The 14,773-nt window shown below is 43.6% G+C and overlaps 1 protein-coding gene across 1 annotated transcript in view; it reads left to right on the top strand.

Moving 5' to 3' along the window:
- The window catches only part of COL27A1 (collagen type XXVII alpha 1 chain), a 293,868-nt gene that overhangs the window by 154,828 nt on the left and 124,267 nt on the right, over window positions 1–14,773 (top strand). The window contains exons 17-24 of the mRNA XM_019510527.1: window positions 3,427–3,480; window positions 5,190–5,243; window positions 5,401–5,454; window positions 7,560–7,613; window positions 7,868–7,921; window positions 9,968–10,012; window positions 11,598–11,651; window positions 13,153–13,197. Of these exons, the coding sequence (XP_019366072.1) occupies window positions 3,427–3,480; window positions 5,190–5,243; window positions 5,401–5,454; window positions 7,560–7,613; window positions 7,868–7,921; window positions 9,968–10,012; window positions 11,598–11,651; window positions 13,153–13,197 (414 nt within the window). The remainder of the gene's footprint in view (window positions 1–3,426; window positions 3,481–5,189; window positions 5,244–5,400; window positions 5,455–7,559; window positions 7,614–7,867; window positions 7,922–9,967; window positions 10,013–11,597; window positions 11,652–13,152; window positions 13,198–14,773) is intronic.

Below are 14,773 nucleotides of genomic sequence, written 5' to 3' on the forward strand. Positions count from 1 at the left end.
GTTTAAGTTGGACATCAGGAGGCGCTACTTCACGGTCAGGGCGGCTAGGGTCTGGAACCAGCTTCCAAGTGAGGTGGTGCAGGCTCCCACCCTGGGGGTTTTTAAGAGGAGGTTGGACGACCACCTTACTGGGGTCATTTGACCCCAGTGCTCTTCCTGCCATGGCAAGGGGTCGGACTAGATGATCTGCTCAGGTCCCTTCTGACCCTAGAAACTATGAAACTATGAAACTATGAATTGGTTGAGCTGCTGTGCAAACCCAACAGTTTCCCTTGGATGAAATAAGCTGTAGATCATGGGAAAACCATGCAATGGGAAAAAAATGATAAGGGTCATTAGTTACTTGCACGCATGAAAGAATTTAGTGAACCAATCCAGTTGGAAGTCCTGGAGCTCCTGGCTCCTTTAAATACTTATATTGGGTCTCAAATGCAAACTCTCCTTGTAATGCCAAACACAAACTCTTGGCAAGAGGGACACACAATGGCTAGCCTCAAAGCATCTGAGGGCACACTAGGCCTTTTTCACAGAGCAGCAGACGGTATTCCTGCACTCGGAGAACTAACTTCCTTACAGCTAAACACCCACCCTTGCACAAGTTTAGCAACCAGTCCCCGTTCCATTTGGCAGTTGTTGTGAAGTGCTGCTATATCTTTGTATAGATGCCACATGAAACCTATGCAACACCACACATGGTGAACAAACTCTTCTGCTTTAATCTCAGATTAAGTGTTCCTCCTCACTCTAAGGCCGCTTATACACATACATTGAAGCTTCTCTGATGCGCTGTAATTACAATGCATCAGAGCAGACTCGATTAATTGAGTCTGCTGGAGCATTGTAATTACTGCGCTCCAGCAGACTCCAATGTCACATGTATCATTGTCCCCATGCTGAAAGAGGGCAGCGGGGGTGCTTTAACTAAAGCTCATTCCATGCTTGTTAAAGCTCCCACACTCCCCACCTCCCAGAGCGTGTGTGTGTAAACGCCCTGTGAATCAGGACCTTGGAGCACTTTTCCTTATCTCAACATCACTTCTTTTTTTCAATCGTAGTTTGCTCATTTCTCTTATCATTTTGTTCCAAACTTTAAGGACACAAGCCTGAGTCATCAAGTGAAGATCTGGATTCAGAGTTGATATGCTCCAGGCAGTGAAGGCATTTCCGAAGTCTAAAAACCTACATTTAAAATATAATTTGGCTTTGACTAATGTAATTGTAGGTGGCTGAATTGCTTGTTTGTGCCAAGAAACTGTGGTGTATGACATGTAATAACACATGTATTGACTTACTCGAGGCCCCCCCAGTAGAGTTTAGAAAGTTATTTGCCTGGTTTGCTATCTACAAATCTTGACAGCCTCCCTAAACCCTCTCTCGGAGTTGACTGAAATGGATTCCCATTCCTCATGATCTCTACCACTCGCCTATAAACAGGTTTTCCTACAGTGTGGAAGAGAGGCTCACTCCCATTTATGAGCGCAGGCTTTAGCTGCTTCCTAGAACATCCTCTATAGCGTAGGCAAGTCTGTGACCTCCATTTTTTTTAAAGTCACTTCTTGATGACTAGCCCTCAAGCTTGGATAGGTTAAAAAACAAAGAGCAAAACCAGCCATCTCCACCACACTCGCCACCACCAACCCCTTTCTTTGAGCCCTTTGACAGAAGGATCACAAAGGCAAGGTGGGTCTTGGAACAAATCTTGTGTGTGACCGTAGGGTAATTTCTCATCCTTTTCTGAAAGAAGGCAGCCAAGTGGTTTGCATGTTTAAGACTGGACTGGATAAAGGAATAGTAAATACAGAGCACCGGAAAATGGGGACAGTCTAGCAGTAGCAAGGAGATGGGTGGATGAGTGGTCTTTCCCCTCCCAAATACACAGGGTTCATTTTAACTAGAGCTGTGTGAATATTTGTTTTGCTTGTTTCTTTGCACTACCAAAAAATTAACACGTATTGTTTCAAGTCACACTAAGTGCTTTGCATTTGAAATCATGTCTAATGTTATCCCAGCTACACATTTAGTCCAATAAAAGATAATGCCCTAAAAAATCCTTATAGGAGCCAAGTACATTAGTTTTGAGTTTTCTGTAGGTTTTTGTTCTTTAATATCAAATTGAAGTTCATTTGAAAGGAAATGTTTCAAACAAAAAAAGGAAATGTTTTGATTTTACAATGGCTAAATAAAATGGTTTGATTTTTTTTTCAGAATTTTTTTTTAAATCAGAACAATTCAGCAAGTTCAACTTGAATCCATTAAACATTTCTGTCAACTTGAATATGCACTTTTTAGTGACGAAAGGATTTGTCCAGAAATGTGACCCAGCTGTAATCTAGACTAAGTAATGGCCCTTCCATTGTTCTCCTAAATGTCAACAGCAGCAATTATACTAATTAATTTCTGCAAGAACAGGGTTTTTATTTGTTGTTTGACGAGAGCTACTTGGATTTCTTTCCCAAGCTTTTGCTATCTGTGGCTCTATATTTGCAGTCCATATGTCCTCCACACATTTCATGTTTGCAGTATAGCTGTGTGTGTTTTTCAGTGTGCTGGTGGCATTCTCAGTGTATGGGACATAGCCTCCATCATGTCTCTTGCTATTGGATCACCTCAATTTTTAAGGCATTTGCTTCTTAGATATGCATACTGCAGAGAGAACAACCCCCCTCCGTCACCACTCCTTCTGTCACCTTTCATCTCTGTCTGATTTTCCAAGCAGTCAATCCCTTTGACGAGATGTTTGTTTCTCGGTAGGAATCAGAACAGGATATTCTAGACGGGAAGTTCACAAGTTAATGCCAGCCTGCCCATGTAAGACATGACTTCCTGGGTGGGATTCCCAAAGAGACCCATGTCTTTCTGAAAGCCAGATTTGAATACCTGTAACAATTCTGCAGGGAAATCTCAGTCTGATTTCTCAGAAGGCTGCTGTAGACAACCAGTGCTTTTATGTGGAAGTGGCTCAATCTTTGCTCCCAACTCCAAGACAAGCCTACAGAAATCCCAGGGATCGTGACTGTAAAGGAGATGACATGAAAAGAAAGATCCCATTTGGTAAAAAGCCAGCCAGCTATTCTAGTTCAGCTGTATTCGCTCATCTCTTCACCCATAGGATTGCTGTTAGCAAGGGGAAAGGAGCCTGAAGCCCTTCCAACTAACATTTTACACAGCAGGCCCAAGGCTCAGACATTTCTTATTTCTCTCTCCTGTGTTTTTCATTTCTCAGTTCAGATTTACTGTTGGAAAATACATATTTTGCTCAAAATTGTTATTATGCATAAAAAGACCTATGGTTTATCACTAGTTCTGTCTGAAAGAAACCAGAAATTAAACATCTGCCATAAAATGCACATATAATTTCCTTTAGATCTGGGCAGGTTTTGCTGTTGATGGTGTATATTGTAACTTTCTTTGGTGATGTGTATTCAGGGTGATCAGGGACTGCCAGGTGTTCCAGGAGATATTGGATTCCAAGGAGACAAGGTAACTGCTTCCTTTTACCCATCAGGGTTTTTTTTCTACTTCTGTAGATAATGTGTGTACCTACTGGCTTTCAGCTCATATTCAAGCCATGCTCATTTTGAAAACTTGGATTACTCCCATCATAAAGACCCTGTACATAGTTATTTGTATGACACGGTCAGATTCCCCTCTGCTCTGCACGATTCTCTGAGACCGCCTAAAACTGAAGTCACTAGGAGAGAATTTTTTTAAAATGCAGTTCGACAAGGGGCAGTGTGGTGTTTTCTATGGAAAGTGCCATAACTTCCTGCAAAACCTGAATGTATGGGAGCAGGCGACTCAGACAAGGGTCAGTGGCAGTAGGCCAGTGGTTACAGGCTCAGGGAATCTGTCTGCTGAACCCAGAGACAAACCCCAGTCCAGCAATACCCTTAACTGTGTGTATAACTTTAAGCATATAGCTAGCCTCATTGGTTTCCTTTTGATGTTGACTGCTGTTGGGATTAATGCTGTCCACATTCATAAATGCATTGCTGCATTGGGGCCTGTATGGCTGTGAGTAACACCAGCTGCAATAGTACATGTATTCTTAGGGGCAAATTCATCCCTTGGATTCAACTGATACAGCTCACTAATAGTGACACAGTCTGTCCTGTCTTATACCAGGATTGAATTCGGTGCCTAAAGTCTCCTGATCTTTAGCTGGTGTCTATACTAACAGAATCAGACAGCAGGGAATTTAGGATCAGAGATGGTGCATATCAGACTCCTGACCTATGACACCCTGAGCATCTTCATGCCGAGTACCAGAGAGCAAAACACAACATATAAAGGCCTGTGAACGGTTTGGGATTAGGGTGCAGAGGGTAGGTGTTTCAGTTTGCCAAGGAGTAGTGCGTGGATAGGCTAGGCACCATCAAAAGATACAGATACTTGAGTTGGATCTCTAGGAGTAGTAGGTGTGGCTAATGCTACCTGCATTAGCTTGGTAGACATACAGCAGAAAGGACAAAACCTAGTATTCCAGGTCCCATGAAGTAGATGTAGATCTGTCTAGTGGGTTTGGAGGACTTGACAGCACAGACTTGGTGTTTGTGCAGCTCTGCAAGTGACTGTTGGGTACAGAGCAGGACACGGTATGCTATAGATTAGAAGATGAGGCAGGGAGCTAGGAAAGCTATCCCACTGGATGCTGGGATTTTCCTTTGTGGAAACCAGTAATGAAAGGAGTTGAGAAGAGTGGATCTTCAGTCTGTGGGACAGAGAAAGAAGAGAGGACATTAGAGAAAGATAGAGATGTAAATGTATAGCAACTGTAGCTATGGGGTTGTTTAAGACCAAGTTGTGGAAGGATGCTTGAATTCTTTGCCTTTGAGCTTTGTGGGAAGTCTTCTCCATGTACCAGTTCATCATGTGCTGGGACGACAACATGCAGCCCAGCTGCTTGCCTGCTGACTACCTCTTTTCCCCTGGGCCCTCCTTGAATGCTGGTTTATGTTATGTACAAAGGAAAAGGGAGCAGCATTAAGCATAAAATGTTTAGACTGTCCTACCATGTGTTTCCATGTTTTGGTCTCTGCTCCACAAACATTGCATGGGATTGAAGTCTCCTGAAAGAAAGATCTTTCCCTTCTATTTAGGAGCTCAGGATGGAGAAGGGGGTGGTGGGCTTTAGTCAATGTATTGTAGCTGCTTTGCATTTTTACTGAAATATATTCTCTCTTTCCCAGGGCAGCCAGGGCTTGCCTGGGTTACCAGGATCACGAGGGAAGCCAGGCCCCCTTGTAAGTACCTGCTTTAGACATCTTCTGCTTCCTTAGCTCACCTCTAAAAAGTCCGGAGCCCAGCTAGAAAGACCTTTGAGTGGGTGGGTGTTATTCTGAACAGAGCATCAGCAACTAGCAGCTGTCTCATAATCACCATTATTTTCTGCTTTTCCAGGGAAGGGTTGGTGATAAAGGTCCAGTTGGGTTTCCAGGACCACCTGGCCCCGAGGTACGTTCCTTCAGTTTGCGCTCTGATCTTTCTTTCATTAGCCTCCGTTAGTTCCCCAACCTTTCCAAGAAGCTCTTTCTCATTTTTGTTTCGTCATAACATTCATTTGATCGCTGCAGCCTACTCTGCGGCTGTAATTAAGCCTCCTACAAACTCCATCTTAGAAATGTATAGACTTTAGGCTACATTTAAGATCCCCACTTGAGTCTTTGGATGGGTCTGAATAGAGTTTAGGCGATATTTTTTCCTTCTTACTTAACCAATAATAATTCATGTGAATGAAGGACCAAAGCCTTTTCCAGCAAAAGACAAATGAATTCTTGCTGCTTTGTTATAGTGTTGCAGCTACGGACAAGACCTTTCTTCTGGGAGTTACACCCATACAGTACCATCCCTCCCCTCTCTGGGTGTTTCACAGGTCAACACCAGGTGTTATAAAATAAGTACGTCCCACATCCCAACTTAAGTTGAAGTGATGCATAATAAAACAAAGAAGATGCAGCCATCTTGATCCACTATTCTCAATATGCTTTTTTTCCCCCTCAGTCTGGAATAAATAAGACTTATTGTAACCCCTTTTCTCACCATTCAGAAGATGGGCCTTCAAATGCTTTCCTAATAGGGTACTTGCCCCAGCAAAAGTTTGCTCAGGATTATTACCATCCATTTATTTTCAGTATTTTTGGCAGTAACTGTCATTAGCTGAGCCTGAGCCAAGAACTTCACTACATTTACTTAAATAATAAACAATTGCTTTCATCTTTTCTTCCTCCAAAGATTTTAAATCCCACAAAGAAGGGTTTTGTTTCTATTTCATTAATGGAGGATCAGAGGTCTTCAAAGCTGCAGGGAATTGCCCAAGGACTTGTGATAAGTCGGTGACAGAGACTGCAGTAGAATCAAAATCTTTCAGCCCTCTGCCCAGTAGATATAATCCTTGTGAATAGCTATCCTTGTGAATAGTTTTCTCCTCAAGCCATACCCCAGAGTTGGTAGGTCACTTGGCCTCCTGCTTGCTATGATGTTCTCCTGCTCTTGTTTTCTAGGGTAGAAAGCCCATTATCTGACTTCAACCCTTCAATAAAATTCATATCTCCCACCCCTTATTGGCCAGAGGAGTGGATTAGAGAGTGGTAGAGGCAGGGTTGGATGAGGTTAGTAGCAGCGAGAAAAACAGCAGGCTCCTTTTTTGCTCAGCAAGTCCATCAGGTTCATCACCTTTCCCTAATGGGTCTCCATCCTTCCCTCTTCATCGTACTGATGTATGTTGTGGATAGTCTGGGATGTTTTTTCTCCCCGGTAAGCACTATTCAAATCAGAAAATGCCACCAACAAGCTTAAGACAATAACTTCAAATAAAAGATCCGCTCCTCCCTGATATGCTGTGGTTTGTACTCCTGTTAACAATAAGGACACATTCATAAAGTGTTTGAGAACCTGTTGCAGTGCTGGCGGGTCGCTTTTGTGCTTGCCGCATTGTGGTATTTTTCTGGGTCTGGAATTGGCTCTCTGTTCAGTGGTATCAGTTTATAATCCTTGTTATTTGTTTCTATTGGAAATAACTATGGATTCCTTTGTTTTCTCAATGAATGAGCTGTGGGTGGGAAAGGGCTGCTGTTCGGTTGAAGACAGCAGCTAATGAGTATGTCAGCACCTTTCCTAATTCCTAGTCTGCTTCCCTTTGTGTTTGGAGGTGTGCAATTTATTTCTCTGCAAAAGGAAATGACACACTGACTCAAAGGTTAATTAAAGCCTAAATTGCCCATTTTAGCTGTGTGGTGACATTAAGTCCTTATAATAGAAAATTTTCTGAAAAGATGAGCTACAAAGGGATTGGTAGGGAATCAATTGCCTTGGTCTTGATAAAGAATTAAAACAATCAAATTAAGTCTCCTTTAATATGTTCCTTTCTTACTGCATTTTGGACTTCATCAAGCTTACAAGAAGTCTGCTTCAATCCATCTAGACACCTCACAGCAGTCTGTTTAGAGACTGTGTTAGCAGATACCAAATATTCCAGTGCTAAGCATCAAGTTCAATCTTGGCATAGGCAGCTTGCCCAGAAAGTCCTCTCATACAACTCCACCGTTTCTCATTCTCTCTAGGGCTTTCCAGGGGATATTGGCCCACCAGGAGAAAATGGCCCCGAAGGCCTAAAGGTGAGTTGAGCTCAGATTGAAGTTTTGTGCCAAAGTGGAAATAACTAAAGGAAACAAAGGAGTGGGAAGGAAGGAAGGGGGCTAGAAAGTCCTGCGGATTGTTCTGGCTGCGAATTCGGATTGAGGGCCTTCCAAGAGCGTGGTGTTCCCCCTGCAACAAAATTGACTTTGGATGCTGTCCGCTGGCAGCGTACGTTGATAAGAGTGGACCCTCAGAGCTCGTGCTTTGCTTTTCTAAGACTCTTCTCTTGCAGGGGAAACCTGGTGCACGAGGCTTACCTGGGCCTAGAGGACAGCCTGGCCAAGAGGTGAGTGTCTGTGTGAGGTGCTTCGAAGGATACATGCTGTTCTTGCTTCAACAAACCCTTTCCATTTCTTTTAATCTTTTTTTGACCAAATTGTTCCCTGGTGCTGGAGATTCAAGCCCTTGAGTATAGCTGCACCAGGGAAGAAGTAATTGGTCACATTCAGTAATCAGAAACCTGCAAAATAACAAATCCACTTAAGTCAGCACTGGGAGGCAGGAGGAATAGTCTTCTCAAACCATGTGTCTGACCTCCTGGCATCAACAGAGGTTTAATCTCTATTAGTTGCCTTTTTCTACATCTCCCAGGCAGGCTCCTATACCAGGAAATCCCCTTTTCCTGCCCAAACCCACAGTTCTTCTACTCCTTGCTTCTTCAAGCGTGGCTTAAAAACACACTTTCTACAGGGACACTGAGAAACCCTGGCCTTCCCTGCAGAGCCACATCTTATACACTAAAAGACCTTGGTCCCACTATTATCCAGGGTATCTAAGTGACCTTGCTTCTGCACTTCGTGATGTCTGCTGCCTTTCCTTATTGCATGATTCTGCAATTTAGTACTCAATTCCAGGCCTGTAAAAGTGATGCAGGAAAAGGGGAAGGGACCACTGTATCTTTTGGTGTCCTTGATAGGGAAACATTTTAAGAAAAAGTGGGACCTGATCCTCCTCCTACTTACACCTGCATAAGCCAGTTGGTGTCACCAGGGGAGGCAGGCCCATTTTTTATTGGTCTGCTAAGAGCCTTGTAGCACGTGCAACAAATGCTAGTTCAGTGCGTGACCCAAGGGCATTTTGTAATAGCAAGAATTTAATGCTGTTTAATTTAATGATTTTTTTCTTTTTAATTAAAAAACTAACTAGTTGGTCTGCCTAGGTTCTCTGAGATAAAATGGATATAATAATCTTTTCCTATGTCTGGGGAAATTCAGATGTAGAGAAATTAAGGAGTGTTTCTGTACTACAGAAAAAGGTGCGATTGTGGCATGGCTGGGCCTACCTTAATCTCGTTTGCACCTTGTTAGCTTGGTTAACAGGAGCAGTGAAGATGCAGTGGTACGGGCTCCAGTCTAAGTTAGACTTGCCATTGTAAACCCCAAGGTGTTTACTTGGATCACTGAAGCCCATGCTGCCATATCATCATTGCTGTTTGTTATCTCTGCTGAATAAGGGGCAAGATTATATCTTCCCTTGCCATATAGGTACCCGAGGTCACACAGGGAATCACTGTCAGAACCTGTATGAGAACGCTGATCTCCATGGCTTCCAATCCCTTTTTCGGTGGTCTTATTGATCCAACTCAAAACCACCTTTGCATTTCTCCCCGTCAGGCTAGACCCTTGAGATTATCATGATGGAGCTTAGCTGAAAATCTCTTAGACATTTTAGATCTGATCCTATAGGTGCAGAAATTGATAACAGACCAAACTGCAAAACCCAGTCCAATTGTCACGTAAGCCCTTAAGGTATCTCAGTATTAGATACCTTTGAACCATATTTGAAAGAAAATGAAAAACCTCAGCATGTTGCCCTGTTTGATATGAGCTAACTCTCTGAGAAGCCTGGTAATACCTCTTCCAAGGAAAGGGGTTGGCAACAAGAGAGCAAGGAACTCTCCAAACCTTATATCCTCTGCCTAACCAAGCTATGCAAGACCCTGTAAGCAATCACAGGTATCCTGTGGCTCACTTCCACTGTTGATAAACCCACCAAACTGCCATTGATTTCTGCTAAAAATGTCAAGATGCCGTTGGTCATCAGATTATGTTTTGAGTTTTTCCTCTGAGACTAAGACATCTCTCTATAAAAGTTAGACCAGAAAGACCCTGCCAGACTGAAAGGATATGGAGGAACCTCAGTGGGGATGCAGTTACAAAAAATATGAGCACCTTGGTAAAACTCTGCTTTCCAATTTGCTAAGAGTGAGCTGTTAAAGGTGATGACAAGCCAGTAAATACCGATCACAGGGAATGCTTTCTAGAGTTGGTTCTTTTCTAGCACTCGGTAGATCTACAAACCTTTGTCACTAATTTCATTTTTCCCCCTCCAGGGTGATGAAGGACCCTTAGGACCACCGGGGGTCCCTGGTGCAGAGGTAGGTTTCACGAGTCTCAAGAGTTCTAGTCCATTCCTAATAGCCCCGTCTGCCTCATCAAGCATTTGAGGCTGAAATAACAATGAAGGACTTGAACACTTTTCTTCCCAGGAAGTCAATGGAGAGGCTTCCATTGGGCACTGGTGAGACTACTTTATACCACTGTAGTATTGACTAACAGTGGGCTCAGATGGAAGCCATGAATCTCAATCTCCTCTGACAATGGAATTGTTTGGATCCAGATCCAAATTCTACGACTCTGTCCTTTCTCCATAATTAACCCCTGTGTTGGCTACCCTGATTTGGAAAAAGGTCTATGCTTGTCATTTAAATAGATCCAGAAACATGAAAGTATTGACAACAGAAGGAACAGTGCTCTTCATCTGACCTATCATACTTTGCAGAGTAGAAGCAGCAAGGCATGCTTTTCTTTCTCTCTCTCACTCCCTCCCAAAATAAGTATGAGAATTTACCAAAACCTAATGGTTCACACTAGGGTCTGAGTTGAGGGTTTACTGGTGTGGGAGTAGGATAATAGGAAAGTAGGGCTGGACAGGACCTCATGAGGTCACCTAGTCCTGCCCCTGCTCAACACAGAATAATCCCTGACTGAACCATCTGAGCCAAGTATCTGTCTAACCTGCTCTTGAAAGCTTCCAAGTACAGAGATTCCAGTTTTTCTAGGTTGACCATGCTTAAAGTCAGAAATTTTCTCCCAATTGCCAGCCTAAATTTTACTTGCTGAAGCTTGAGGCCAGTGTTCCTAGACCTGTTCCTTATGATCAAAGCAACCGAGACCAAAACCAGGTATCAGTCTGAGCTCTCGGACACTGAGCTGAGGCTCAGGGCAGGATTATGGTCAGAGCAAAGCAAATGACCAAGGCCTGAAGGTCCAAGACAAAAACAGGATTAACCAAAGCCAAGGCAGCAACACCAAGTGGTGCTGTATTTGGGAAGTCCACTGCAGGACGTGGGAAGCTTTTATAGCCTTCCAATCAAGGGCTTGTGGCTCCCATTGGTCCACCCAGGTCACCTGATTCACCATTAGCAACCTTATGGGAGGGTCCAGGCCAATAAGGGGTGATGTCTAGCTAGTAGTCTGGTGGTGCTATGGTTTAGGCTTCTGTCTATGAACACCAGGAGTCTGGGTTCAAACCCCAGGGCCCTGACAGTAAGTATCTTGCACTGCCCAGCAATGATGTAATGCTGCAAAGGAGGCTCTGATGAGCAAATCCTTGCTGGCTTCAGTGAGTACTTTTGTCCAGAAGCCCATGATCCAAATCCCAGCTGGTTTCCATGAAGCACTGCTGTGATAAAGCTCCCGCATTAGCACCCTTCTTCTAATGGAGAAGCAGAGACGTCCTTAGTCACGCAGTAGCTGTGTACACCTGGGACCCAACCTGTTCCCACTGTGAGTAGTTCCAGTCCGCAGCACAGTGTTGTAGGGCTGCCAGGGTCCCTTGCGTGCTGGATTATTTGAGGGACTGTGGTTTGCAAGTTGCAACAGGTCGAGGGCATCAGCAGTGGGTGGGAGTAAGGATATTAATATTCCCCCTTTGTACTAATCATTATTTTTATATTTCAGGGTCTTCCTGGCTGGAAGGGATTTCCTGGAAGACCTGGTCCTGATGGTCTAAAGGTAAAGAGGGGGTTGGTTCACGATACAAGAGATGATGAATTCAGGTGGGAAGCAGAAGGAGGAAGAGGGCAAAACTGGAGTTAACCTTTGGCAAAGTCTGCTTTCCTAGGGTAATGTGCACTTAGTTTCCTGTTTTCATCACAGAAATGAACTGGAACAGTGAAGACTTGTTCTGCCTCAGCTTCTGCGGCACAAGGAATGACAGAGCATTTTTTAAACCACATGTAGTACTATAAACAAGCACGGCTGATATTAGCCAAACAATATTTTTTCCATTGCTCCTCAGTGGTTATGTTGTGAAACAACGCAAATCATTCTTATCTCTGTTGTCTAACTGGCAGCAGAAGCCATCCTGGGACAGTCTACTCTTCAAACCCCCACTCCCCAAAAGCTCTTGAAACAAGTAAATAACAAAAGTCTGGTCTGGCGACATGTTTGGAGTCATGTTATCTGTGTACTGAGAAAATACAGCTGCTGTCACCCAGAAACAATGTCTGCTCAGCTAGGACTGGCTTCTCAACATCCTGTCCTGAGAAACACAGATGCACTTCCTTTGAGTAACTCCCCCACATCCCACTGTCTCCCATGATCACTGTAGGCTTCTCTGGGCATTTATACACATACCTTTTCATCCCGTGATGCACCAGAAATCCAGCAGGTCGGAGCAGACTCGGTTAATTGAGTCTGCTCCGCATATGAGCTGACGCACACTGCGCTGCATCGTGCGCAGTTGTGTAAGCGGCAAAATGCATGTCAGTGCGCCGAAAATGGCGGCGGCGCACTTTTGCACTGAGACACCTTTGATGTGTCGTACTTCAAAAGTGCACTGCCGCCATTTTCTCAGCACTGGTGCACATTTTGCCACTTTTACAACTTAAAAAGTGCCCAGTGCTGCGGCGCAAATGTGTACAAACGCCCTATATGTCCCTTTGCTTTTCTCTCTGGTTTACCAAGGACCAGTGGCAGCCACTGGTAGACTTTAATCTTTTAATGGTGAGCACAAAAGTTAACCAACAGTGTAAGTAGATTAAGTTTTCAAGAGAGCTCATTGCCAGATTATTAATTGCTCAGGACCTGAGAAGCAAGTTTTCAGAAGTCTGATCCCAACGTGCACCTGATGCCTCCACTTGTGGAAATCTGCTGCTAAAAAGTAACATCTGTCCAGTTATTACAGACCCTGAGTTTTACTCCTTAATTATAAGATGCCTGAAAGATTCAGACAGCTTGGAAGGACATTTTTGGAGACTTCCCCTCCCTAAAAAGCAAATTGGTTCACAGGCCTTATGCAAATTAACTGCACAAGAGTTGCTAATTGTGGCTAATTTTGTAACCAAGGCCCAGTTCTGAGGCCCCCAGGTGAACAAAAGATACAGTCACTCAGGTTAAACCAGTCATGCCATAGCTGAGGTTTGGAGATGTCTCAGGCAGTTAACCTGTCAGGGAAAGAGCTTGGCTGCAGCAGCATTCAGTAACCTCCGATATCTTTCTCTGTTTCATACAGGGAGAGCCTGGAAATCGAGGCCGGCCAGGAAAAGTTGGTGAGCAGGTAAACGCATCATTTTCCTTGCCCATTTGAACATCTCTCATATACTCATTTCAACATTGGTTCCTGTTCCAGGCTGGGAAACTTGACTTGTTGCCTAAAGTCATTCTGACAGTGACACAAATCAAACACACAGCTTCGCAAATTTGATGTTACAAATACTTCCTTATTGCCAGGCTTTGGGTCCCAGTGAACAGAGGCTGCATCAGCACACAGCCTATTCTAACCAGGGTAACAATCTATAGATAGGGAATACTGGGGAAATGCTACAATTTATGAAAATGTTTTATTATTATTAATACTGGGATATTATAATACCAGTATATACAAGAGCATATAGTTTATAGGGATGTTATTTTTCAGGAACACATCACGGGCATTTTTATATGTGCTCTGGGAGGCGTAGGGGGGCACTTTAATTAGCAAGCTGCACTAATTAAAAGTGCCCAAGTGTCATGTGTATCAGAGTCCCCACGCTGAAAAAGGGTGGGGGGACACTTTGCACTAAAGCTCATTGAGCGAGGTTTAGTTCAAAGCACTGCCGCCATTTTTCAGCGCAGAGGCGGTGATACACATGATGCTAGAGGGTGCCGGAGTGTATTAATTTCTGTGCTCCAGCAGACTCAATTAATCTTGTAACTGAGGCCCAGCAGACTCAGTTAATCAAGTCTGCTCCGATGCACTGGATTTCCAGCATGTCAGACCAGGAAATGGGTATAGGAGTCACTATACCATGCTTCGATATAGGAGCCCCATAATTTCAACCCAAAAGAAAATGGATTTTCTCTTTGCCTCTTTGCTTTCCTCTGACCCTTAACAGGCCTCCCAACTTGTGTTGCAAAATTGTGCGTTCCCATCAAAATGGATTCTGTCATCACTAACCCATTAATACGACTGGCTCAGGGCATTGATGGCCCTGTACCCAAAGCATTCGGTGGCTCTCTAATGTCCAGATGTTGTTATCAGTGGTATTTATAGGGGTCCCAGGCACTCTGTAGGCAGCTTCTACAAAGCAGTCTCTCCTCTGTACAGCTTGAGATGCAGAGGGGGTGCTGATGCATGCACCTTTTAAAAGTGCTTCCAAGAAAATCCTAACAGAGCATATGATGATTGTGACTGTCCCACAAAGTGGCCACATTTTCAGTTTTGCATCGATGGCATCCAGTGCTTTTAACATTTGTGCTGTAAAACCAGAACCTCTTGTGATTCCCCTTCTTGTCCCTTACAGTTTGTCTCTTCTCCAGTCTTTTATAGCCTGCTTAGACAATTTTTTCAGGGTAGCTGCTGGTCAATAAACTACACAGCATGACTAAGAGTTAGATTCAAATGCTGTTTTCCTTCATAAACTTACTAGAAATATGTTTCCCAAGTTCTTTTTGCATTTTTTTACTGGTCGGCACATCTTCATGAGTCTGCCTCATCCTGAAAATGTATTTTAATTGATTCTTTGAATATTTTAAGGTCTATTAATTCCATGGATGTTGCAAACACTGCATTTTCTGTATTCCAGCTGCTGTTCTAATCATGTTCATTAACAGAATTACTTTTACCTGCCAGCTAATATTTTACATTACATTAA

The sequence above is a fragment of the Gavialis gangeticus genome, unplaced genomic scaffold, assembly GCF_001723915.1.
Source record: "Gavialis gangeticus isolate Ggan-Ray unplaced genomic scaffold, GavGan_comp1, whole genome shotgun sequence".
NCBI classification, from domain to species: Eukaryota; Metazoa; Chordata; order Crocodylia; family Gavialidae; genus Gavialis; species Gavialis gangeticus.